The sequence below is a fragment of the Zalophus californianus genome, chromosome 6 (genome assembly GCF_009762305.2).
Source record: "Zalophus californianus isolate mZalCal1 chromosome 6, mZalCal1.pri.v2, whole genome shotgun sequence".
Classification (NCBI taxonomy): domain Eukaryota; kingdom Metazoa; phylum Chordata; class Mammalia; order Carnivora; family Otariidae; genus Zalophus; species Zalophus californianus.
Window position 1 is genome coordinate 25,160,821 of NC_045600.1, and position 26,089 is coordinate 25,186,909.

At 56.8% G+C, this 26,089-nt stretch overlaps 2 protein-coding genes across 8 annotated transcripts in view; one reads left to right on the top strand and one right to left on the bottom strand.

Moving 5' to 3' along the window:
• ANGEL1 (angel homolog 1) overlaps positions 1–5,201 on the top strand; it is a 35,373-nt gene extending 30,172 nt beyond the window's left edge. For 4 of the 7 annotated variants that reach the window (XM_027571486.2, XM_027571487.2, XM_027571488.2 and 1 more), the window contains one exon: positions 424–5,201. In XM_027571486.2, coding sequence (XP_027427287.1) covers positions 424–584 — 161 coding nt within the window. In that variant the 3' untranslated portion in view covers positions 585–5,201. The remainder of the gene's footprint in view (positions 1–423) is intronic. The other 3 variants (XM_027571491.2, XM_027571492.2, XM_027571490.2) reach the window with 2 other exon arrangements.
• A 783-nt stretch (positions 5,202–5,984) lies between these two features.
• On the bottom strand, positions 5,985–25,927 carry VASH1 (vasohibin 1). The gene is made up of 7 exons (XM_027571327.2): positions 24,264–25,927; positions 18,598–18,686; positions 17,399–17,455; positions 15,901–15,975; positions 12,549–12,930; positions 10,855–10,967; positions 5,985–9,933 (listed from the first exon to the last, which is right to left on the bottom strand). Exons 1-7 carry the CDS (start codon positions 24,564–24,566, stop codon positions 9,861–9,863), a joined length of 1,092 nt encoding a protein of 363 aa, XP_027427128.1. The 5' UTR covers positions 24,567–25,927; the 3' UTR covers positions 5,985–9,860.
• Positions 25,928–26,089: the final 162 nt, after the last annotated feature.

A 26,089-nucleotide genomic window follows, 5' to 3' on the forward strand; every position in this document is an offset into this window, starting at 1 on the left:
CTTGTTTCTTCACCCTCTACCGGCAGTCACAGTGTGGCAGCCTACCAGCTGCATGCCTGTTTTATTTAAAGCATGTCTTTTAAAATGTTTGAATTGATTTCCCTATGTTTAAAAAATCAGATTTTATGTAGAAAATCTGGATTTCCAGCTTTTCTCAGAAAATCCGAAGTTGTCGTAGATGCTGGGCCTGGGCACACATTCTCCGGTTGCCACAGTCTCCCTGAAAACACCCTGCTTCATTCACTGATATATCACAGAGTATCTGAGAAAGGGAGGCCTCAGCCAGAGGCAGCAGGGGGAGGTGAGGGAGGGCGGGGGAGCCAAGGGGATGCAGCCTCCATAAAGCATAGCTCCCACAGGCCCCAGCCACCCCGTGTAGTGGCCGTGGCTACTTTCCCTACTGGTTTCTGTTTTGTGCCACAGATCGCAGGCTGTATCAAGATGGGACTCTCAAGCTTCTGGGCCGTCTCTCCCTCCTCTCTGAAGAGATTCTCTGGGCTGCCAATGGCTTACCCAACCCCTTCTGCTCTTCAGACCACCTCTGCCTGCTGGCCAGCTTTGGGATGGAAGTCACCGCCCCATGATGGGGCTCCCAGAGGAAGAGAGCTTCTCTTCCAGAAGAGCTCACTGGATCAGAGACTGTGGAAATACCCCATGCTTCTGGAAACTTAGATCCAAGAAACTTACGTCCCCTCTTCTCCTCTCCCCTTCCCCGTTTCCCTTTTCCCATGGTTAGATTTTCTCCAGGCCTGTCCATGTTCTCTGCCTGTGGTCCCTGCCCCGCCCCAACCTCTTCCTAATCCTGTGCCACATACTCAGTGGCCCTGGGAGAGGCCGAAGCAGGGGGGGGGGGGGGTTCCCCTTTCCTTCCATGTATCCAGTGCTCCCCCTTAATTTTTAATTACCAGGGTTGTGGGAGCTATTAATCTCACTGGTTATTTGCTTTCAGGCCGTTTCTTGATGGTATCTTCTAACCCAATCTTCTTTCTGCTTTCATGACCTCTGGGCCCAGCCGTCTTGCCAGAAACACACATGTGAGGTGTGTAGCATGCATGTGTCCTCTTGGGGTGGGACTGCTCTGTACGGCCATGCCTGCCTCTGACCAGCCCACTTTCCACACGGGCTGTCGCCCTCCTGACAGGTTGAGGGCATGACCTGGTAGCTGTGTGCTGCCACGCAGCAGCAGGGGCATGGGCCCTTCTCCCCTTTTATCCCCTGTGTCTCATGAGGCGTTCATCATGCCACCCAGGGCATATACTCATCTGGCTGCTGGGAATGAATGGGCCTCATAGCCTGGAACAGCAGATTCCGGGCTGCACTGCCTGCCGCAGCAGCCTCTGAGCCTGCGACCCAGAGCTCCCACAGCCCTGGCATGCTTTCTCTAGGGCTCGTCCCTTTCCCCAGGCTGCTGTGAGAGAGGTGCCAGGGTGAGCCCCTGTGTGGGGTCAGTGGACTGGAATAAGAGTTTGAGGTTTAAAGGACTAGAAAGAACCTTCAGGAAACTTCTTGTCTTACTGGACTCCCTGCAGAACTGGGGCAAGGGTGGGAGTCCTGGCAGTGGTAAGAGCAGGCAGGCTGTGTGGCCACTTCAGCTAGGACCCAAGACCTCAGGGACTTGTTCTCTTTCCTCTGCACACCTCCGAAGCTATCTTCTGTTCCTTTCCTCCCACGACTTTTTACCTTGCTGCTTCCCCCATTCCTGTCCATTTTCTCCTAAAAAAGCCTGATACTTAGGTGGGGGCCAAACCCTCTCTGCAGAAGGTGGCCTTGGGCAAGACCTGTCCAAGAACTCGAGGGGGCAGTGCTTTAGGATTGGTTCTGGCCAGCAAGGCCTCAGCTGCTCATTGCCAGTGCTTTTCTTCCTAGCACAGGGCTACCCTGGCCCGTTCAGGGGGCCCCTTGCCCACGTGTATCACCTGCATGCCTTAATCTTTCATAGCTGGGGTGCAGCCTGGGTGTTCCTGGGCCGGCAGCTCCTCATACCTCCCTCAACTCAGAACAGCTGCTGGTCTTTGCAGATTAGCCTTGCTGCTGCCCCGCTCAGCCTCCGGAATGGGACTGAAGGGAGTGGCGGAGAGGCTAGAATTAGGGACAGTTAGCAGGAGGCTCTCTCCCCCTTGTTTTGAAAGCCAAAGACCCCGCCTGAATTCTGCTGCTGTGTTCATGGTTATAAGCTTTCCACGCCCAGGTACTGGGGAATTTATCTGTGCGTGTGTATTTTGGAACATTGTCTCCTGGGCACTAGGCGTGTGCCTGTCTGAGCCCCAGGCCCACCTGTCCACACCCTACCCATCGTTCATCGTGTTTCTCTCTCTCCGGGCACCTGCTGAGATGGTCTCAAGTCAGTGCCCTATTGGTTTTCAGGACTAGGGCCCATCACTGTTCTCTTCTGCCAGGAAATGCAGTTTAAAATGGCTCAAGATGGCAGAGGGCAGGAGTTTTATAGATGATCATTTCCTTGTTTTCTTATTTGTTTCTGTTTTGGAAATGAAATGGGGGTTTTAAGTGGTAATTTAAGCTCTCTTTTCCAAATAAAGGTTTACCATTCTCCCCCGCCCCGCTACTGTTGATCATTTTGTTAGGATCCTGAAAGGCATGGGGGAGAGAAGGCCTGGAGAGTGAGGTGGGCGAGAGGAAGAGACCGATCCTGGGCTGGGCTCTCAGGTCCTAAAGCTTGACCTGAGAAAGGTATATTGGCCCTGTGATAATTGGCACATATCCCTGCTGCTCTGAGGCCTGCGAGGAACAGGGCCTGAAGAAGCCTCCTCGCTTGCCTTTTGTTGGGGTCCAGCTCTCTTCTCCCTCCTCACCAAGCTAGAGGACAGCTCCTTCAGCTGCTTTCATTCCCATTCCGTCGGCTGCCCCCATACCTTCCCCAGGTCCACATGCATTTCAGGAGAGTCTGAATGGAATGTGGGGTGAGAAGCATTTTCTTGGTCAAAGCCATGGCAGCTGCGTGAGGCATGATGTACGCGTGGCAGTTGCCTCTTGCTCAGTGCCTATTTCTGATAATCTCTTTTGCATGCTGGAGTCAGAGCTGGACTGTGGGCCATCTGTTGCTGGAAGGTTTCCCTTCTGGGCCTCATTCTGCTGGTACTTTCGTCTTCCTCCAGTCTCCTTCTGCAGCAGGTCCATGAAACCCACATGCCCCTGGGAAGCCCTGAAACTAGGTGTGGCTTCCTGCCTTACCTGAGTAGAATCCCAGACCCCATACCTCTGAATCTGAGAATCTGAATTACTTAAAGTTACCTGGTGCTTCTGTTGAACCACCTGGGTTGGGATTCAGCCGAAAGAAAACAGCCAGAGATAAGGAACACCGCTTGGTCATGTTGGCCTGGTCATTTGGTGACTGTGGGTAAGTTCATTCTTTGTTGTTTTATATCTTGGTGAAATAGGAATTAAAGTAAAAATCTTTTCCACCTGTGAGGAATTTTCAGATCTGAAATTATGTCGTTTGGGCTTTGGCAAGCAAGGGATGCTAAGACTTGCAGAGTATCATTGGTAGGCATTGAGGGTGGGTAGTTCTCCCCAGCCTGGCTGCATGGTTTGCCCATGGGTGAGGCATTATTTTGCAGCTCTAAGCTTTGAGGTGTGTCCCCAGAGACCCTTTCCTGGCCTGGAGGCTTTCCTGAGTCACGTGACATTGGCACAGACTTTTGCTAAGTTGAAACAGTACTTCCACTATCAGTTGACAACACTAGCTCGTGGCAGTGCAGGTGTTCATATATTACCTCTATTTACATCTGAGGAAACACAATTCCCAAAGAGGTAAATTGAGAATCTCCTTTGCTTTATTCCTGGACACTCCACCCTCCTCAGAACATAGCCTTTCCTGGAGTAGGAGAGACAGGTTCTCTTGTAAGGCAGACCCATGGGGGGTGGGCCTGGGAGAAAGGAAGTGACCGACCAGCCTGCTGCTGGCTTTTGTCTTTCAACTTTGTTTTGTTTTTTTCCCTAGTTCCTGCCCTGGTGTAGCAACTAACCGGAGGGTTGTTGTTTAATTGGTTATGTAATGCACAGCGTGGCCTCTCTTCTCCCAGGAGTTGGAGGGAGCCCCCTCTTCTAGTTTCCACCTGAGGAGATGGAGGACCTGCGGCCCGACACTTCCAGCCTCATCCTGGTGCGCCTCCCCGCTCCTGAGCAAATGCACAAAGCAAAACTGTTCTAGGCAAGATGAGAGCCTGATAGGGTCAGCTCTCACCCCAGTTAGGAGAATGAGAACGGAATGTGTTTCCAAGGCGACTCTGCCTTCGGCCCCATCCCTCCTCAAGTCCTTTGCTGCTGAGGCCTCACACGGCTGTGGAGAGAAGACTGGAGTCTCTACACTTAAATTCTGGGAGGTTTCATCTTTTCCACGACCAAGCCCTTTCTTGTTGGGGGTTGGAGGAAATGCATATCCCCAGAGAGCCGTCCCTCCAGCTGACCTGAGGTGGCCCATCTCCACCACCTGCCAAGCCTCAGCAGCCGGTCCCCTCACCCCCTTGGCAAACACTAAGGGTTACCAGGCAGTCCACATCAGGACCAGTTGTTTTGGTCTTTGCTATGACCACTTTTTCTTGTCACCACCGCCTTCCAGAGTGATGGTCAAGAGGTCAGATCCTGGCAGATGGGGGTGACAGGGCTTTCAACCTCTTCATGTTCAGGGCTCCAAGAAGTGCCACCTGCATCCAAAAGTCCAACACAAATTAGTCATGTGGCTAAATGAGGCTGGGACATGCTGAGAGCCAGGAAGACACAGGGCAGCAGGAAATGAGGTAACCCCTCTCCCCCATAAGTTGGGTCCTGACCCTCCCGGAAGTCCACGATGATATTTACCTCTCTGCCAATTCTAAGCAGTGTCCACAATGAGCCTGCTGAACTCATGATCCCAGCAGACTCTGGTCCCAGCACTGACCCAACCCTCACTTGTACACCAGCGATCCAGGAGCCCCACTATGAATGAGCCCATGTCACTGAAGTCTACCCACAGGCCCTTGACTGGGTATTTTAGCTGGACTTGAATGTGTACATTATAATGTTGCCTTTGGGTAAAAGTGTACAATCCATATTACTCACAGATTCTGATTACCTTTACTGAAAGGTCTTTTTTGGGTATCATTTAAATTGGACTTAAATGAGCCTGTAAGTAGCAAAACTGCCTCTCTCTGGATGCTCTACAGTCTAAGACGTTTGTGGATTCCGGCAGGCTGCCTCTCTTCCGAGCTGCCATGCTTTACTACCACGCCCCTGAAAGTCAGCGAATCTTGCTGTTTAGCACAGGACCTTATGGGGATTGCCTGGAATAAGGAGGAGGAAATGCCCTACCTCTTCTTACAAGTGCAGGTTTTACTCTCAGCTGAATGAAAGGAGAGCAGAGGAAGGAAGGGTACAGGTGAAAACTAAAGCTGTGGGGTCTAAAAGCTATTTTTGTACAAGTCTGGTTGCCATGGTTGGGCTAGTCTTAAAGCATGGGAAGGGGCCCAGAGCCGGAAGGAGCAAGGGTGATGGGTGGAACCAGAGGTGTTCTCCAAGGCGGTGGCTTTAGCCACCATAGATTCTGTGCTGAGACTGTGGGCAACTGTGCTGAGCAGGGACTTCAGATCCCTGTTGCTGTGGTTTTCTGAAATAACCTTTCCTCCTAGGGGAATACTCCTTCCTCCCTCAGTTCCTGGGGAGCTGCTGGAAACTGGGATGGGAGGAGCAGATGCCGGCCTGCAGGGCTCAGGCTGGCTGTGTGAAGGAGAAGAGTTCATTTCCAGCCAGCAGGAAAGATCTCCCAGGCTAGGATTAACAAGAGCAGAGTGGCGTAGGCAGGCAGAGGGTGATAGTCTGGGGCCCCAGAAGTTTCACGACGACTACAGGGGCCTCAAGTTTTCCTGTTGGCTGGTTTGGGGCTCCCCTCATTTCTGGTCAGGTTCTTCCTGGAGCCACCGAGGCTGACACTGGTGGGTGGGGTGGGCTCTAGCCCCAGCTCCCAGGGGGAAGGAGACAAGGCTTCCACGTGGTTTCTGCCCAGCCCGTGCAACCGGAGCCAGGGAGCCTTTATTCATTTCAGGAAAAAAGTGAGCACAGCAATGAGAGGGGTGTAAAAGTGAGAGAGGAGGGGGCAATACTGACACAGGAAGAGCAGGAAGGACTAAGTCTGGTCCCACAGGCAGCCCAACACAAAGCTTAAGGGAGGGGCGGCCCCCATCACCAGGCCCCTGGGCCAAGCACACCCGAGAGAAAGGGGAACTTGGGACTCAGGAGCACCAGGATGTGGCAAGGGGGTCAACACTGGGGCTTGCAGCCAGCACCGCAGCAGCCCTGCCCGGCCTGGGGTGGGCCCCCTCCCACCCTTCAGCTGGCTTCTCAGCGGGAACGAATGGAGATTGCAGCACAGGGGTGCTCTGGCATGAAGAACACAGTATGCCGGCCCAGCTTGCACTTCCTGTACTTCGAGGCCAGAGGGTGGGCCTGGGGATGTTGGTGCATCGAAGCCAGAAAGCCACCCAGGCAGGAGACCCAGGTGGACACAGACACATGGGCCTCTGGGCACGCTGCTGACCAGAACTGGACCCCGTCTCAGAGCCAGAAGGTCAAATTCGAGATGGAAGGAATGGGCTGTGTGCTGACAGGGCCCGAAACCAGACCCAGCTGACCTATGGCCCTTTCTGCTCCTTGGAACCCTGGCCCTAGCTTCATGGCACCCAGGCCAGGGGGCTGCTACTCTCCCCATGCGGCCATGGCCAGGAAGGATGGGGGCCTGGTGCGATGGGTGAGGGAACATGACAACACAGTCATGTGTTGAGGCCATGCGAGGGAGAGGACTGGCAGGTGGGCAGGAAGGCTCTCTGAACCCAGTTTCCCAGTGTTCTGATCTAGCACTGAGCACAGGGAGCTGGGCTTTGGGGAACAGTCACTGCCACCCTGACCCACCTTCATTAAGCAGCTTTTTCTGACCTCACCTTGGGGACTCCTCGGCCAGCAGCACCCCCACCCCCAACTGCTGGGGGCAGAGGAGCCCCCACTGAGTGCTGGAAGGCAGTCCTGAGTCAGGAGCCAGGCCCCTGTTCCTCACAGGAAGTGAGATGAGGTGAAACCAAAGATGGTGACTAAGGCCCCAAAGTCCTTTCCTCTGCCTCCCCAGAAACTCTGCAGTCAGGCCAGCCCCAGGGAGCAGAGCCCGTGTAAACACGCTCGGGAGGGGAGGAGGGGTTGCTACATATGAGAAAATGTTAAACACAAATTACAAAGCACCGCTGTATCCTGTGGTGGCCTCCACCGGCCCGAGGGCTCAGCGAGGAAAGGGAGTGCGGGGGGCTATCAGCTCAGGGTGATCAGCTCCCTCTTGGAGGCAGCAACAGGGGTGGGCCTCATTCCACTTCCTTCTCCCCAGACGGCTTTGGCAAAGGAGTCTGTGGGTTGAGCAGTTTCCTCCCGTCTCCCTGACCCCAATCCCCTCTCACACGCCTTCCCTCAAACCCTGGGCTCTACAGGGGGTCTGAGTCCCCTCCCCTGGTGATGAGTGGCTTGCGCGAGGCAACCACAGGTAGACCTGGAAAAGGCCTCATTCCTTTTCAGCTGCACACCCCCCAAAGGGAGCCATCTCTGCCTCAGGCCAATGTGGGGAACGTGGGGACCACCACTCCACTCCCTGAGAACTGGGATGGGATGGGATGGTGAGTCAGGGGTCACAATGGCCCTTGAATTGACCTGGCCGGGGTACAGTCCAGGCGCAGTTTAGGTGCCTCCCCAGGGCCTGGTGACCCCTGAGGAACCCAAGGGACTGCCCATCTGACTTCCTGCTGGGCCTGGCTCTGGGCCAGAAGCTGCTGGTGTGAAGAGCTGCCAGCCTCTGGTGCTTCCCTGATGGGCACTCACATTTGCAAAGGCATCCTGTCTCCCTCCCTCCCTCTTTCGCCCCATCCATCTCCCCATCCATCTCCCTAGCAGGCTGGGAGTTGCTCAATCTCCACTCCACCCCTGCTGGTGACCCTGGTGGGTCTCTGGTCTGCAAGGAGAGTGAGGAAGACAAACATGGGCCCGCTGCCCTCTCTGGGAGCAGCTTCAGTGGCGAGCATCCTGCCCTGGCCCAGCCCACCCTGGGAAGCCTAGAACTTTTGCGATTTCCACCTCAAAGCGTCTCAGTGGACTTCTACCCAGCACCAGCTCTCTCTACTTCAGAGATTACAAACTGGCATTCTCTTTCATTTTGGGTTTTTACATTTTCTGAACTGATTGCCAACATTTAAAAGTCAGGATATTTCACATAAAAATCCAGAGTTCTGGCTTCTGAAAAAAAAAATCAATCTGGCAATGCAGGGCCCCTCTCTGAGAAGAGCTGAGCAGCAGTAGTGCCTACCCAGCCCGCAGCCCTCCTGTTAATGCCCTGCCTGGCCCTGGGGGCGTGCGAGCTTACCCCTCTAGTTGTGATCCTCCCTCTTGCAGGGCCCAGGCCCTGGCTGAATCATAGCCTCTCAGTGAGAAGAAACCTTACCGGTCATCTTATCTAGCTACCCTCCCATAACCTGATTCCTCTCTACAGCTTCCCAACAAGTAGCCATCCAGGCTTTGCTTGGATCCTTCCAGCAGCAGAGAACTCACTATTCCCCAAGCAGCCTGATTCCAAATTCTCCCCCACATCCTTTTCTCACGTACACTCCCCAGTTCCCAGGCTCTGCTCCTCCATGGTGGCCAGGTGCACCCTTGCCCTACCACCTCCTTGTTGCTTGAGCCTCTAGAACCTTCCCCCAACCCTGCCAACTTCTTTCCACTTCTCACTCGCCTGCCAGGTATCTCACACTTGACAGGCAGACTGTGCAGACTCCGGCTGTTCAGATTCTTCCCTGACAAGCCACACGCCAGAGGCCTGATCGCCACTGGTACCCCCAAACCTAGATGGGCTGTTAAATGAGGGGAGACAGGCCTGAGGCACAGGCATCCTTTTCACAGCAAGGACCGAGGTAACAGAAAGGGGGAGTAGCAGTGCCTCCCCCCAACCCTTGGGGACTGCCAGGGGATAGCCCCAGGCCTGAGTGTCCCACTCTATCCCCAGCCACAGTTCTTGGACCCACCAGGCCTGCTCAGTCCCTACAGTCACACTGAACCCAGTGCAGCTCTGGGCCTTTGGCAAAGCCCAGCCCCTCTGCAGGGAGCCCCCCAGCTTCAGGACCAGGCAGAGCTGGACGAAGCAAGGAGACCAGGTAGGGGCCTGGGATCTCTTCCCCCAGTGGTCTCTCCTGGGCTCTCCTACAGCCCGCATAGCATTGTCCGTGGGCCACAAGGGCATGAGGGCTCTCCTGGGCCATGGGCTCTGCTCTTGGGGCAGATGTGGCCTTGTGCCAAGCTCCTGATACTGGCCACACAGACCTTTCCCAGGATGATTTCTACCCTGCTTCCCGTTCCCTGGGTCAAGATTCTGCCAGGGCAGGCAGAACCGGAGAAACACCTCCAGCCCTCCCCAGACCCCACCCCCATCCTGCCACAGGCTTAGTGGGGCTGGGAGATTTCCCACAGACAGGATGGATTCAAGTTCCAGAGAGATGCCAGCAGAGCCAGCCACTCCTCCTGGCCAGCCTTGTGGGACTTAGATCTCCTAAGCACTGGCCTTCTGGCGATGGGCAGATCCATTAGTTTTTTAAGTTTTCCCCAAACACTTTAAACTTCAGTTATCAGGTTAAAAATTCCAAATAAAACACTAACTGCTTCTTGGCCCAAAGTTAGGGGTCTTGGCCCAGTGGGAGGGGCAGCAGCTTGGGTGGCTGAGCTGAGACAGACTCTTCCTGCTGCCTCTTGCCCTGCCCCCCATCACCAGCCCCTCCATCCCCACGAACGAGGCTGGTCCTGGCAGATGGATCCTGGCCCCCAGAAGTGGCGAGGCTGGGGTACTGCCACGTGCCTCACACCCGGATCTGGTACCCATTGAGGTCTGGCATGGCTTTGGGCTCAGAAGGCTTCTTTTCACCCGATGGCCTGCAGGGAAAAGAGAATGGAGAAGGGGTAGGGGTGAGTGGCTTGGTGGGGGGAGGGGAGAAGGGAACAAACAGCGGCTGCTCCCCGTAGCTCCCCCTCCATTCTTCAAGGTGCCCCAAAGGCAGCAGCAAAGTCCATGTGGGAGTGTGTTCCTGGGACCCCGACCTGCCTGTGCCGTCCTGTGTGTGGTCCCGACACTCTCTTACAGGCTCCTGCTCTTTGCTGGAGGCCCCCTCCTCTGCGGCTGGCTGTGACAACTCAACCCTGTGGCTATCTGCACTGGGAGCTTGTTCCCCACCAAAGCCCCCATGCCCCCACCCCCGGTCGAAGGGAATGACACAGCCCACGGGAGGCCTGCTTGTGCCCCTTAATCATCCCGGAGCTTTGACTCCTGAACGACAATGATATTAACGCAAGAGCCAGACCGCCGGGTAGGAAACAAAGGAGAGGAGGCGGCCTGGTATTTTAATGGGATGTTTTTGCCATCTAGATCGAGGCAAACACCAGACTTGCAGGGGCAAAAGTTAGGTTCAAAGCCGCCCACCAGCTGACATCTGAGGTTAACCTTTCCCAGCGGTGTTCCTGGGAGAACTCATTGTCTGGCAGGAGCCCACCCCTCCCCGCCTCTCTCCCACATAAGCTGCCTCTGACCCTCTGTGTGGGCCCCTTGCTCTGGCACCAGGGCCTCACACGGGGCAGCCAGTGGGCCAGTGAGTGTGGTTTTTGCCCCGGGGAAATGGGACAGCAACCCACCAACCCACATCACCTCCCTCGGGCCACGGGGGCGGGAGGGGGGGGGAAGGGGGAGGCAAAATAGGGAAGGGTGGGAAAAGGGTGAGAAAAACACAGGGCTCTAGAAGATGAGAGGAGAAAGCTGCCTTCAGGCTCCCCCAGGCACGACCCCATCACCCCATCCCTCACCGCCTTTCGCTGCGGCTGTTCCTGCGGTGGGGGCTGGACTGGCACCGCTGCGGGGAGGAAACGTCCTTCTTCCGGTCCTTGGTGGGGGAGGGAGGGCCGGTCCCTTTGCCAATCTTGGTGTGGAGGAAGAAACAAAGACACCCTTAGGGCTTTTCCCCAGAGCCCCTCCTGCCCGGAGGCTGCCCTGTTCCCAGGGTCATCCCAAACCTGTTTCCTAGGAACTAAAGCTGCCAGAGCAAGGGTTCCTCAGCCGGGCAGTCTGCATTAGGGGGAAGTCACTGAGCTCTGTGATACTGTAAGAAGCCCTGGAGAACAGGGCCATTACCCATGCCACGTGAATGCAACAGCTGGGGAAGCAGCCTGGGTCTGCATTCTGGGTTGGGATCCTACCAGTCCCAAGGGGGACACTGGTAATCTTGAGCCAAGCAGAAGCTCAGACTGGCAGCCATGTATGATTAAGCAAGCATGAGAAAAGCAAATGAAACATCTTTCGTATGTCATGATCAGCTTAGCTTGAATTTTCAAAACCTGGGGTATACGGTGGGGGTGCTGGACAGGGGCAAATAATGTGGGGATCCTTAGCACCATATAGATTGGGAATCACAGTGCTAAAGAATAGGTGACTCTTGGCTCCAACTCCGGGTCTCACCTGCTCCCTCGAAGACCCCCTACGACCCCAGCAGCCGGAGCCAGGGCAACTGGTGTACGCAGGTGAGGGCCAGCCCCCAGAGCCGCGCAGGGCCACTGCACAGGGAAGGTGCTGTCACTGCACAAGGTCATGCCTGGGGCCTGGCAAGGCAGGGCAGCCGAGCTCAGACCGGCCCTGCTGGGGCGCTGCCGGCACCTGTGACATGCCCATGTCCCCCATCTCGAGACTGAGCGAGCGCCTGTCCAACCTCATCGCCTGTGAGCAGAGCTCTTGGGCTCCTTGTACCTGTTTCCTGCCCTGAAAATAGAGCTCCTCCCTGCCACCAGCTGCCTCCTGGGCTCTTTAGTGACTGACCAGTGGGGAAGGGCTGAGCACCCAGGAGGGGCCAGGCAGGCACCAGGGGAGGCTCTCCAGTCCCAGGGCCACCCAAAGAGAGGCCAAGATTCTGCCCACTGGTAGGCTGGGGGTGGGCAAGCCTCTCAGCAGCTCAGCCCACCTGCTAGGGTACAACAGCCCCTCGCCCTCCTGCTCATTGCAGGTGGGCAAGAGGAAGAAGGAACCACCACCCTCTTCGTCTTCCCATGGTATGCCTTCCTTCTTGTTTCTGACTTCCTCCTGGTCCTCTACTCAGTGCAGGGTTTGGGAGGTCAAGGGTCAGGATATGCAGGACTGACGGCCCTTGCACCTGGCCCTACCTTTCCCTCCAGACAGCCCCCGATTTCCCAACCAAGGGCTCCACCAGAGAGGGTCTCAGCCCTGCCCTTCTCCCCGGGGTGGCAGACTCGCCCTCCACCCACACCCAGCTCACCTGCTGCTTCCTTCCAGACCCTTCCCTGGCCCGCCCCCCTGAGGGAACCCAGAGGCAAGCCCCATCCGCCACGGAGACTCTTCACCCCCATCACCTCCCTTGAGCCTCGCTCCACCTCTGCTGGGGTGGGAGCCAAGGTGAGGGGGGGCGGGGGGCACTCCCCCGAGAAGTGGCGCACTAGGAAGCAGCAGCCCTTCCGTTTCCAGAGCCGGGCCCAGGGCAGGCGCCCGCACTGACCTTGAGCCGCATGTCGCGGGCGTGGCGTTCCAGCTCCTTGCGAAAGTCCTCGCGGCCCAGCCTCTCCACGTCCAGCACGGAGTGCTTCCACTCGATCTGCTCCACGCTGTGCGGGTCGTGGGACACGCACTGGCCCAGCTTCACCTTCTTCAGCACGTGCCAGCAGCGGCCGTAGGCGGCCTCATAGTCCAGCACAAGCTCGCTGAGCGTGCGGAAGGCTGGCGGCTTGTACATCAGGTCCTCGCGCCGGCTCATGCCCAGCGCCCCGTAGCGGCCGCCGAAGTTCACCCCCAGCACGATGTGGCGGAAGTAGTTCCCTGAGAAGTAGGTCTTGAAGCTGATGGGGAAGCGCTCCAGGGTGGGCATGCTGTTGGTGAGGTAACTGGGCCCGCCAGCCCAGCTAAGGAAACAGCCGGCAGAAGCGCAGGCGGGACCCTCCGCCCTGGCTCCCGAGGGCGGACCCCCAGCCGGCCCCACCCGCATCCCGTCCTCCCGCCTGGAGCCTGGCATGCAGTAGGTGCTCAATAAAGTAACCTGTAGGGTCAGGGCTCTCAGTCATTCGTGGCCGCTGCGAGAATGTCAGGCAGGGCTCGCAAACTATTAATAGCTAACAGTGAGTTCCCCACTGCAAACTGCAGAGCTTTCCAGAAGCCCTCGTGGCTGGAGGAGGGATGAGAAAGGCTTGCTGCCCGCAGCCCTGTCTCCCTCCCTCCCTCATTCTGTCCCCTCACCCGCCCCCCTACTCACTCGCAGACACATGCTGTCACATTCGCTCTCTCTCACACATACCTTCCTCCCAGATGCACAGGCAGTTCTATTCGCTTTCTCTCACTGCTGCCCCCCAGTACACACTCGTGCTTGGCTACTGCCCTTCACACCTAGCCAAGCTCCCCGGGCCCGGGAGGCCCACACAGCCTGGGCCGCCTGCCGGCTCCAACCTCTCACGCCGCCTGCCGCGCTCCTTCAGTCTCTCCGACCTGGAGTTCCCCACACCCCCCAGGACCTTCTGCACCAGCTCTTCCCTTTAACCAGGGGGCCGGTCCGTGTCCACCTAAGCTGGCCCCTCTCATGCCCTAGGCTCAGCCGCCATGGCTGACCTCCCCTTCTAATGCAAGTCGGCTCTCCTGTTTCTTTCCTCCATGACACGCTCACCACAAACTGCAACAATATTACTTATTTCTTTGTCCGCTTGCTTATTTTTGTGTCCCCTGCCAGAACGATTTTTGTGTCCCCTGCCAGAACGCAAACTTCTGAGAGCCGGGACCTCGTCTGACCACGTTCCTTGATGCCTGTCTGGGGCTTAGCCCAGAGCCAGGCACCTAAGAGTTACTCAATGAACTCTCCTTGAACAAATGAGTAGAAGGGGATGAACAAACAAGAGCTTGGAGCAGATACCCTGTACAGGCACTGCGCCAGGTGTCCTCTATGCAATGACTTGTCCGGCTGTCCTAACCACCTTGCACGACAAGCACGGCCAGCGTGCCCTTTGGCAGAGGAGGACTCCGAGGCTCAGAGATGTTAAGGGACCTGCTTGGGGTCACACAGCCAGTAAGCTGCAGAGCTAGGATTCAGGTCCAGGTCAGCCTGCCCTCGAAGTCTGTGCTTTCGGTCGCTAGGGTACGTACTGAGCCCGGCTCCTTGCAAGGCCTGAGGATGCACAGATGAACAGGGCACACGCTCAGGGCTCAGCAAGGAACGGCCCAGGAAAAAACTCAGTACAGGGTCCGCTGTGTGTGCAGCAAACAAAGGGGCTGTGGCAGTTCTGTGGGGACCACGGGGAGGGGCCCCAGCCGAGATGGGAGCTGCTCTTGTCATCTCCCTGTCCAGGAGTCTCCAGGTAACCTCTGAAAGGTCTCTGGGACCATGTGATCCTGCCTGGGTCAGCTTCAGGTGAGCTCTGCCGGGGGGGGGGGGGGGCAGGAAGCAGAGTGTCCCTCCCCTCTCCCACAGTGTGGGCGGGAGCCTCCACCTGGGGATGTGGCCCCTGAAGAAGAGAATGTGGGCTCATGAAGGAGGCACTGGCAGCGGCCTCAAGTTCTAGGGCTGGCCTCAGGCACATCCCCGCCAAGAACCCTTTGGACTGGGCCAGGCTTCTCAGGCTCTACGGAGGTGGGCCTGCCTCTCAGCAAACCACCGCCACGGTGCAGTTAGCTCTTGGGGCCTCTGCGGGAGGGGGACTGAGGAGGCACCCCTGTGGTCTCTGTGTATAATTTCAGGTAGGTATGTCCATGAGGGGTGGGGGGAGTGCCCCCTTGGATCACAGTCCTCCTGGAGAAGCCGAGCTCCTGGCCTGACCATCATGTTCTCCTCCCCGATCTGTCCCAGGTCTGTTCGGCAGCTTGCCCCCTGCCCTCTCTGCGGCACTAAGCCAGGCACCTGTACCTGGGGGTGGGGGGCACACAGAATACTTAAGAGCTGGGAGGTACTGTGGGAAGCAGGAGATGGGAGGGGTGGGCAGAGACGAATCCAGACTGGCCTGGACTGGTAAGACTGAGTGACGGGCACATGGGATTCACTGTATTATTCTGTCTGTACAAGCTTAACATTCTCCATCGTGAAACAAAACAAAAGGCTATAGCTAAGGCACAGACAAATTAGAACAGAGAACAGGCCATAAACACCTGTCTCCCTCCTGCTCTGACTTGGGGCTGATCTGTTCCACCTCGCTACCCTGGTGACCCAGCTGTAGGCCTCAGTTCTGCCCATTGGATGGGGGGTGACCCAGAAACTCTGCTTTGTTAAAGAGGCAGTTTTGTTTCAAAGACCCCATCCATCATTTCCACAAATCAACGGGTCCTGGAGATGCCGACATTTGGGCATTTAAATGGCTTCTCCCAGACTGTCTGCTTCTCCGAAATGGCACGACAGCCTTTGTGAGACAATATGCCCTGATTTGGGGGCTCAGAGAACACAGTCACTGTGTCTACATGACTCAAAAAAGACCAGCCTAAGGGCGCCTGGGTGGCTCAGTCAGTTAAGCATCTGCCTTTGGCTCAGGTCATGATCCCAGGAAGGGATAGAGCCTGGTGTTGGGGGGGGGTCCCAGCTCAGCAGGGAACCTGCTTCTTCCTCAGCCCCTGCCCCTCCCCACTGCTCATGCGCTCGCGCTCTCTCTCTCTCTCTCAAATAAATACAATCTTAAAAAATAAGGATCTGCCTAAGAAGCCTGGAAAAGTTAGCAACTGAGGTGCTGGGGACTGAGTCTGCCAAGAGCTCTTCACTTTGGGACCAAGTCCATGACTGCTGGGAGGGCCTTGGGGCTCATTCAGCCCTCCCCTTCCAGAGGAGAAAGCTGGAGCCCAGAGAGGCTGAGCCCACCTGCCCCTAGTCTCCAAAGGCCAAGGAAGGATACATTCCCAGGATCACAGCTTCCAGGCATTTGATTGGCAGAGCCTCTTTGGTCATTTCCTTGGCCAGGTCCATCAGCCTGGGGGGAGGGAGGCAGAACCATAAGGACACAGCCTCCAGTCCCTTCCAGTGGGGGAGGGTCAGCGGGAGGGAGCAGGTGGTCTAGAAGTGCCCCCTCCCTTCCAGCTCAGGGCCAGCAACCCCCCCGCCCCCCACCAATCTGTCCTGAGCCTGAGTGGTAGAAGAAGAGGCGGGGTGGGGGGGGGCATGCCCTGGAAAGCAGGTCTTGGACACCCACGGGTCTGGGGGCCTTCTATGAAGACGGTGTTGCAGGGGCCAGCGGGAAAGCATGCCAAGGATGCTGGGGACCCTGGCATTGCTCTTGTCCCTTTCAGAGCACAGTGAACACCTATGACTCAACCATGGCTTCTCCAAAGAGCTTGTAATTAATTACAACTGCTCCCCCGCAGCTGGCTGGCTGCCCGGGGCCTAGACACAGGCTCTCAGGCAGTTAGCTGCCCAGCGACAACCCAGCCTGTTCCTGAACTTGCAATTCAGGCCACTTTGAGACAGCCTATCCCTGAGGCCTGGTTCCTTCCTCCTCATCAGATGCTGCTCCCAGGCCTGGGAATGCAGCCTGGCCGCTGGCCCTGCCCAGGAAGGTGCTGGATTCCCCCATCGCACTGAGGCTGGAGCGGGGCCCCCAGCACCCAGCAACCACAGGACGGTGAGAGCAAAGCTTCTCCGTTAGAGAGGCTGGATTCTACCCACGGCTTTCAAGAAGGGGTAATTAAGTCATTGAGCAAGCAGACCATGTAAAGTATTTTTCATAAGAAAGCAAACATGGACAGATCGTGTGTGGAGAAAGATGTAAAATTCACATTAATTTTTAAAACACAGGGTTTTAAACTTTGGGCTGAGCCCCCAGACCCAGCAGTGGCATTCACCCTCCACTCTCCTCTGCCTTTGGGGCTTCTTTGGGGTGAAGCCTGCCCAGGGTCTACAGGGGCTGGCGGAATGGGAAGTGCCTGCGGGGTCCCTGTTTCTCAGACACTGGGCCCTGTACTAAGTGACTAGAAGAGTGTCCAATAAGGCAAACGGGGTGGCAGACAGGTCCCCTGCAATGGGGAGTATGCGGGCAGTTGCAGGGGCCGGAGAGAGTGGGAGGCCTGGCTCTCTCCCACTAGGATCATTGATTAAAAAAAGAGAGAGAGATAAGGCTAGACATCTACCTGGGACACCCTCTGTCATCACCAAGGCAGGCTGAGGGGCTGCCCGTCACTCTCTCAGCTCAGCATGGATGTTCCATCAAGGGAGCCCTGGATATTCATCTTGGGCAAGAGTTCCCCCTTTAGGACAACCTTAGAACCCCACAGTGGTACTTGCCCCCACTGGCTGGGTCCCCTGGGAAGTGTCCCTGTCTGCCTCTCCCCAGGCGCCCCAACCTGGCTGGGTCCACTGTTAGCCTGGATGCAGAGAGACAGGGTGCTCCCCAAACTTACCCTGTCAGAGGTCTGCTCTTCTTAATTTCAAAGAACTGTGTCCCTGTGTGATTGTACCTGCGGGTACCAGTTAAGGGCTTCCTAGCTGGGTCTGGAAGTGCTGCGTCCCTCTGCCCCCACCCATGTGCCAGACCCTGGGCCCAGCACTCCCGGGGTGCAGACTCGGTAAGAACCCCACAAAGTGCTGCCACAAGGCACTCGAGACTGGAACACCGGAAAGGAGAGGCCAGCACAGCTCTCCCCTCCAGGCTGTGAGCTGTGGAGCGGGCAGCCAGGCCGGCCAGGGCTGGGAGAGTCAGAGCAGACGCTCTCAGCAGCATGTCGTTGTCCAACCAGCCGAGAAGCAATGTGCATGGACAGGAGGCTGGAGCTGGGGAGATGCATCCAGTGCAGCTAAACTGCCCAGTGCTGCTCCTGAGCCAACGGCCTTCCCCAGTTTGTCCCACAACGTCCCCACTGGGACAATGGAAGGGCTGGACCTGATTTCCAGTAATGAGTCTGTCTTTTCTCCTGCTCAGGCCCCATGCCTGGTCCTTCCATCCCTGTCACATCTGCAGCTGGCAGGGCCTAGTGAGAGGACTCAGGACACACAGCTCTGGGCAGGCACAGGGGGCGGAGAGGCCCAGAGCAGGGATACTGGGGAATCAGGCCTAAGGGGGGGTCAGGTCTTTCCATGCAAGGCAGCTGGCCTCCTACAAGGGAAGAAAGAGGCAAAGAACTAGGAGAACGTTCCAAGATGTGGAAGTTACCTCTTAGAGTGTAAAATCCTTTTTCTCCTCCACCTGCCTCCCCCCATCCCTTTCAAACAGCTGTTAAACAGCCCCAAGGGAGCTCCCCCTCTCTCTTGCCGGGTCCGGATGGACAGCAGAGGAGGAGGTCTTGGCTGGGGGACCCGGGCTTGACAATCTCACCAGCAGGCCCCTCAGGAGACATTTACCCTGTCACACGGAGGACGAGGAAGTGGGTGGCGGAGAGGCCCGTGTGCGGCGGGCACTCATCCGAGAAAACCCTCCCATGGCCAGGCGGTGCCAGCACCCTCGAGGGCCACAGAGATGCGCTGCGAACAGCACTCTTGGGCGTTGTGGCCCTGGGCCGCTCTGCTGATGCCTCTCCAGCCCCGTCTGGAGATGGGCCCCCCTTGGTCTTTGGACCAGCAGGCCAGCCAGATGGTGGCCATGACCCTGAACCTGGGAGGATACTGCAGCTCCCTGATGTAGCGCTGCACGGCTTCCAGGCGCTCAGGGACAGGCGTAGAGGACTGGAACGTAGGCACACTCGGTATGGGAATCTAGGGGTGGAGAAAGAGCTCTGGTCATAAGAGGGAGGCTCACCCCGGAGCTTCCAGCCCACCCGACACCCAGGATTTGCCCCCAGAGAAGCTGCCGCCTGAAGGCCTCCCCCTTCCCTCCTGTCCTGACCCTCTGTCTTTGGCAACTGCTCCCAGAGATTCTGGTCAGGCCCCCACCAAGGCCATTTCTCTCCCTCCTGGCACTCGACAGCATTTCTAATTTGGAGCTTATGTTGATGTTTCGATTTTATGCTTCTTCCATAATTTTAGAAAAACACAGGTTGGCTCACCAGCTGTTTTGAATCTTAAATATCCGTCAACTTCCCGGCTCAACAAGAATGTCAATATTGGGGTTAATTTCATTTGTGTTCAGGGTTTGCTCTGGTTCAACTGTTGGATCAAAATAGATCTACCCGGTGTCGCCTTCCCCCCAGGGCCCTGCCTGGGCTGGGGGAGTGCTCCTTCCGTGAGGATGAATGCACCCCAGTATCACAGAGTGTTGGAAGGCACAGGCCTTCTACCTGTAGCCCAAACTGCTGAGGAGTCGGTCAGTGGTCGCTGGTTGGAGGATCAGGTTTTGGGACAGGCTTTGCCGGGGATCTATTTGCCATGGCCTCGCTGCTTTGGAGGGGTTTCGTGGAGGCACAGGAGTCCCCCTCTCAGGCCAGGGGTCCTGAATTCTAGCAGTTTGGCTGCAACAAGTCAGTGAGGCTGAGGTGGCCAAGAGGAGCACCAACTAGGGTTCTCTGGGGTTACAAAACAGATAGAAGGTAGAAGAACCCGGCTTCCAGAAACAAGGCCCACCTGTCTGGGCTCCCCCTCGGCCACCAGGACATCTTGCTGGGAGGTGGCCTCAGGCTCCTCACAGAGAGGTCTCCCCCTCTCCCCCTGAGGTCTCTACTCCACCCTAACCCCCACCCCCAGCCCACATGGAGCCCACCCAGCAGGGCTGGGGCTGCTGAGTCTCAGGCTGCACGGATAGGGCTATGTGTGAGCCAAAGGGTAAAGCGGGCGCTCCGTCTGTGTGACCTTGGGGTAGGGCTGGGGTGGGAGAGGTTCTGCCTGTCGTGAGATACCGAGCCCACAGGGCACAGCCTTTTAAATGGCAAGGCTACCACGGTTGAAGACGCGGGAGGGAAGGCCCGGTTGGGAGAGTCCAGAGCAACAGCTCTGTGTCAACTTCCTCTCTTTGCTGGTCCCCTCCTTCCCGTCTCGGCAGTCCCGAGCAGCAGACACTTCTCTCTGGAGGAAGCTATTTCCCCTTTCACATCACACTGTGGCCCAAACTGACGCAGCCACGTACAGTCCCCAGGAGGATAAAAGTCCCAGGATTGGGGGGAGGGGCTCTCTCCCACTTCCTGCTTGACCACCAAGGGCCAGATGAGCTCCAGAACTCTCTGAGGGCCTGGCTTAGCCTTCCCCGTGTCAGGATATGGGGTGAGAGGGAGGGGAGAGAGGAACTGGAAAAATTCCTTCGCAATGTGCTGTGAAGAGCATGGCGCCTGACCTCCTCAGGTGGAAGGTCCCTGAGAGGCAAGTGGGTCGTCCCCTTCTCGACTGAGGTCATCCAGGAACTTCCAGGAGCTTTGGATAGAGACTGAAAATATGTCCCCCTTTGAGACAGTCCAGACAAGGAGGGAGCTCCAGTCAGAGGATCCTTCACTGACGCTTACCAGAGCCAGCCTTGGGTCAGGGCATCACCTGCCATCCAGACAGAGAACCTAGGGATTGATTACTCTGGGAGAAGGCAAGGACTCTAAGAGAGGCAAAAAAAAAAAAAAAAAAAAAAGATGTGGGATTCACAAGTGGGGCCTCAAAGGCCCCCACCACTGAGGCTTAGCTGGAAGGAGCTGTCTGGCCAGCTGCATGACTCACGTTATGTGTGTTAAGTGATGCAGACAGCGCCGACGCTGTTCTTCTGAACGTCCACGTACACACTCATTCGCTCAAAAACAAATACGCAGGATTCCGTACATCCAAACGGCCACGCCCGCTTTAGGACTGGGGGCAAATTGGTAGCCTGGATTTGCCCCCTGGCCCCCAGCTACAAACCAGGAGCCAGGAAGTGTCAAAGGGTGGTTAAGTGGGGTACGTGGCAGTGAGTGATATCTACTACCCAGATCTCTTCGGGGACAACTCCTCCTCCACTACCAAGGCCAAGGGTTACCCTTGGTCCACGGCCCCCTGAAGTCCTGAACTCTACTAAGACAGTCTCCCTGGTAGAGTCCATTTCAACCAGCCCAACAAGGAGGCTTTTCAGGGAGGTGGATCAGCCCGCAGATGAAGGTGTGGGCAAGAGGCAGGACAGCCTGGAGGTTGATAGAGCCGGTCAGAACCAGACCATCTCAATCCAAATCCCAGCTCTGCCATTTACTGTCTGGCATCAAGTTCCTGAAGGTCTCTCTGTGCCTCAGAAGCCTCATTTGTGAAATGGGAACCGTAACAGAACCAACCTCACAGCATAAAGGAGGTGCTACACGTCGAGGCCTTAGAACAGCGACTGGCACAGAGCAAAGGTTCGATTCCTGCTCAGCGTCACTTACAGTGTGGGCCAAGGCGGCTGGTCAGCGTGTGTGGATACCGGCAGTGTTACCTTTTTGGAGGAGATGTCCAAATTCCCATTCTGCAGGAGCTCTGTGGCCAGAGCCACCGTCAGAAGACCAGCAGCAGCTGGTCTGGGAGAAGTGGCCCCTAGGCTTTTAAAGGTGGTGGCAGCTTGGAACATCAAGGAGAGATTCTTATGAAAGGACACGAACTGTTCCTGGACCTGAGATCCTTTTGGAAGCAGGCTGCCCTTCAACGAACTGTATCATCCTCTAAAGGATGCTCCCCCAAAGCACCTGGGGTGTGGCCACCACACCCTCAGGCCTTGCTCCATTTGCTGGGCACACATTATGTGCTCACCTGGTTTCCCATGCTCGACTTCATCAATCCCTCCCCAAATCCCTTGGACACTGGTGTTGCTACCATCCCCATTTTACAGCTGAGGACACTGAGGCAAAGGAGGTTGCATGCCTTCCTCACACAAAAAGTTATGAGAGAATCAGGATTTGAATATGCTAGATTCTTCTGCTGAGCTCTTTGTATCACACTACACTACAGGGCTCCCAGGCTGAGCCCCGGGCAGGGGCCGGGCAGGTAGCACAAAGGGGGAAGGCAGGCGGGGAGGGCGTGGCAGGGACTGTGGCCAGTTGGGAGAGAGGGAACTACTCCTCAGCTCCAGCAGCCAGCTGCTATGTGGGATCACAGATTCTCTGTTCCCGGATCTTCTCATTTTCTGAAAAGATGCCCACAATCTGGATCTTTATGTGAAATCTCCCAATTTTACACTTTGGCTCCAGTGATCTTTTAAAACAGAACGCCATCCCAACAAAACAGCTCTTGGGCCCGCCATGATGTGACCTCTACAGAGAATGCCTCCAAGGGCATGGCCACCCAGGAGGGGCCAGCCCAGGGGTTGGTCGTCTCTGCTGCTGGCACTCTGGGATCCAATCACCGGTGCCTCCCAGACTCTAGGGCTCCTTTCTATTCTGGGCTAAGGTCCAAGAGGAACCCCACAGAGACATCCAGCTTCTCTATCTGTGACCTTTGTCACATGGTTTAAGGAGGGAGAGTTTGGAATTTTTCCAGTCTGCTCACAAGACCCCTTCCACACCAACCAGACTGTCAGTCATGACATCCCCTCCACACCCAACCAAGAGCTTCATTTTTCATGGGTGTCCTCCCTAGACGTGAAGGTTGAAGATGACAGGATGACATTATAGACCAGTCGCTAATGAATTCGTGAATTTTTTTAGTCTTTGGGAGTGGTGACAGTTTTGCAGGGAACCATTCACACTCTCCCACAGCCCGATTCAGACATAAGCAAGGTGCTGGAGAGCTGTCTGCTAACCCCCGACTTGCTGTTGTTTGGGAGAAGCGTGGGGCTCTGGCCCTCTTGGCGCCGACACCGAGTGAAACCTAGCCTCCCCTCCTGAGGGAAGATGTGAAGAGAGGTAGCAAACCTCCAGTAACAACTATGGCCTTTGACACGTAGTCTCTCACTGAATTTTCCCCACACTCCACTCCATCGCACAGGTGAGAAAACTGGCTCAAATAGGTCGAGGGCCTGCTTGAGTTCACACGGAGAGGCGGGTGATCAAAACCATCAGCCGTATCCTTTGACGCAACGCTTCCTTTCCAGGAAGTTATGCCAAGGAAATAATAAGAGACGGATCCCCAAATGTATGTCTTAGAATGTTCGCTACCGTGTTCATCTTAAGAATAAAATATTAGAAATAATGTCCAATCACAGGGGATTAGCTTCCTAAGTTCCAAGTTTCTACATAGGGCAATTATGTAGCCATGCAAAATCAATCCATATTTTATTTCCCCAGGAAATATTAGGCCACTGCTCAGCCTTCAGCCTCTGAATTCCCTTTTCCCGGAAGACAGTTTCTGACGGCTCCACCAATAACTTGGTAAAAATGAAACAAAACAGGCTGTCTCCATGTCTATTCCACATGAAGGGCCGCTGTCCCTGGTCCCCTTCTCACCTGAGCCGGCACGACTAAGCACTGGGCTCTGACCTTTGCCCCAAGCGCTTTTCTTTGGGCATTTCTGCATGGGGGAGAGTGTTTCCTTAGTCTCAACCTTAATGCTAAAAAAACACAAAAATTATGCATGCGAAAACTTCAAGCACTCTTTCATCCAGCAAACACACACCAGTGCCTGTCCTGTGCGAGGCGCACAGAAAGCCCTGGAAAGACAAAGATGAATGAGACACAGCCTCAGCCTTCATGGGGGACGCAACTAAAGGACAGCCATCATGGAGCCAGCCCTACACGGAAAGATGATTTAACTTTACTCCTCTCCACAGGCCCTTTTCGTACTGCCCTGCATCTCACATCCAGCAGAGCAGAGGACGTGGAACCCGAAGACCTGTGGTTGAGTCCTGGCTCTGTGTCCACTTAATGGCTGTGAGACCCTGAGTTCCTACCTGAGTTTCCATCTGTAAAATGGGACCCCAAGCCCCACTTGTTCCGCAAGGCTGTCTGAGAACTCAGTGGGATGAGGCACGAAAATATTTTCTCAACACTTGAAGCCCTGTGTACTCCTTAGTCCTTCATTACCTCTCTGCCCACACAGTTCATTGGCTTAGCAAATAAGATATAAGCCACGCTGGTGTACTCGTTAGTTAATCCACTGCCCTGCCCACAAAACATGGGTATTTAAAAAGAGACGGAAGAGGGGGCGCTTGGCTGGCTCAGTCAGAAGAGCATGAGACTCTTGATCTCTGGGTCGTGAGTTCAAGCCCCACTGGCGTGTAGAGATTACTTAAGTAAATAAACTTAAAAAAAATAAATAAAAAGAGATGGAGGAGTGCCTACTGGAAACAGGGTATGTGGACCTCACAGAACCTCAGGGGCAGTTGAGAGAAAATTCTTCTGGACAGGTACAACCTGTCTGTATTTTTAAAGTGTTACCATGCGAGTGGTCCCCTACCCCACAAAGGAAGGTGTGGTTTTGTTCTCCCAGCCCCAACATCACTAAAACCCTGAATACCAACCCCCACCCATACACATACACATCCCTCACCTTGGGCAGGTCTGTGGCCCCACGGATCCGCTGGGCCACCTTCTCTCCATCGGGGTGGATCTTGGCCACGTGCTTCCACATCCTTTCCCAGGTGGCCTCGTCCACAGGCAGCCCACCCCGGTTGACAAAGAAGGGGACGCCTCCATCTCGCAGGTCCTCTTCCCCTTCCTCTTCTGGCTCATCATCTCTCTGGGCTGAGGCCCCTTCGCTGGTCTCCAGACGTCTGACCCCAGAGGGGGCGGCAGCGACAGTGGGGGCAGCACCACCGCTGCCACCCCCGGCCACCTTCTTCCCCCCTGGCATCCCCGAATCTTTGACGGGGGTGGGAGAATGTATCAGGAGGCAGAAAAAAAAAAAAATAGGTGGCTCACAAGAGGCCTCCCACACACCAGCTGCAGAGATAACACATGGCCAAACAGAGTGCAAGGCGCCTTTAAGAAACCAGGGCGTGGCTCCTGTACAGTAAAATACTACTCGATAAGAAAAAAAAAAAAATCAGTGCCTCAACGTGAAGTAGGGGGTAGAGAGGTGGTTGTCCGGGGTCAGCCTTAGAGGCTTTGTTCTTTTTGTGAAGCGGGATAAAGAGAACACACCCCAAGTTGGCAGCATTCACAAAGCTCCCCCATTTGACAGCGAGAACAATGATGGCAGCAGTCTGGGCTTGCAGAGAGGAGAAAAGTCGGAGGGAAACTGAGGCCAGACAGCTCCGACCTGCAGCCACAGAGGGTCAAGGCACCGGTGCCCAGGCCGACCGGGCGCCCCAAGTCCCAGTTTTGGAGAGAACAGATTCCTCTCCAAAATATCGCACGCTCAGGCAGCGTGCGCTCCGGGGGATATCGAGGCGACTCCCGGCCGCATCAGGTCGGAGCCGGGACCCCCGGACCGGAGGGTGGCGAGGGGCCGCGATTTCTTCCACGCGACGAGCCTGGGAGTCAAGACTCGCAGCTGGCGGGGCGCGGGGAGGGGGCGCGCGCCGACACGCTCATTCCACGCCAGCGGCCAACTCCCCGCACAAAGTGGGCTTTGTCTCGGCCCCCGTCCCCTAGCCCCCGGGAAACAGCAGCGAAGCTCTCAGAAGGGGGAAGGGCGCGGTGGGGAGCGCCAAGGCCCCGCCGGTCCCCAGCCCGGCGCGTCTCAGCGGGCGGACAGCGGGCACCCGGCGCCGCGCAGCGCCGACCGAGCCATCGTGGGACGCGGGTCCCGCTCCCAGGCCCGGGGCTCAGCGGGGCCGACTCGGGCGGCGCGCAGGGGCCAGGCTGAGGTCACCGAGCGGCGGGCTCCGGCCGCGCGGTCGCAGCCTCGGAGTGGCTGCGGCATGGGCGGTGGCGCGGCCGGGCCGGGCGAAGGATGCTCCGCGGCGGTCCGCTTGCGCTCGCGCTCCCGCTGCCCGGGCTGAGCGGAGCCGGGAGGAAGGACCTCCCGCGGGGAGGGCTCGAGGCTCGCGCAGCCACAGTCCGCGGATGGAGCTGGAGGCGAGTGACAAAGCCCCGGCGAGCGCGGGCTGCGCTAGTCCCGGGAGAGCAGCCGGCCGAGCGCGGGGTCCAGGCACAGATCGCGGCTCGGCTGCTCCGCGAGGCTCGGGCCACCACCGCCCCCGCCGCCCCAGGGCCCAGCTTGCGCCGGCCGCGCGCGTCCCCTGCCCGCCTGCCGCCCACCGGGCTCCACTCCGGCCCGCGCCGCGCATGCGCTCCGTCCCCCCCTTAAAGGGCCAGCGCGTTCCCGCCGGGCCCTCAGCCTCTGGCGGCCCGCCCTGCGCCCCAGGTTATCGCTAGGAGGCAAGGGGTCGTCCGCTCGGCTCTCACCTCTCTGTCAGGGCGCTGCGAAGC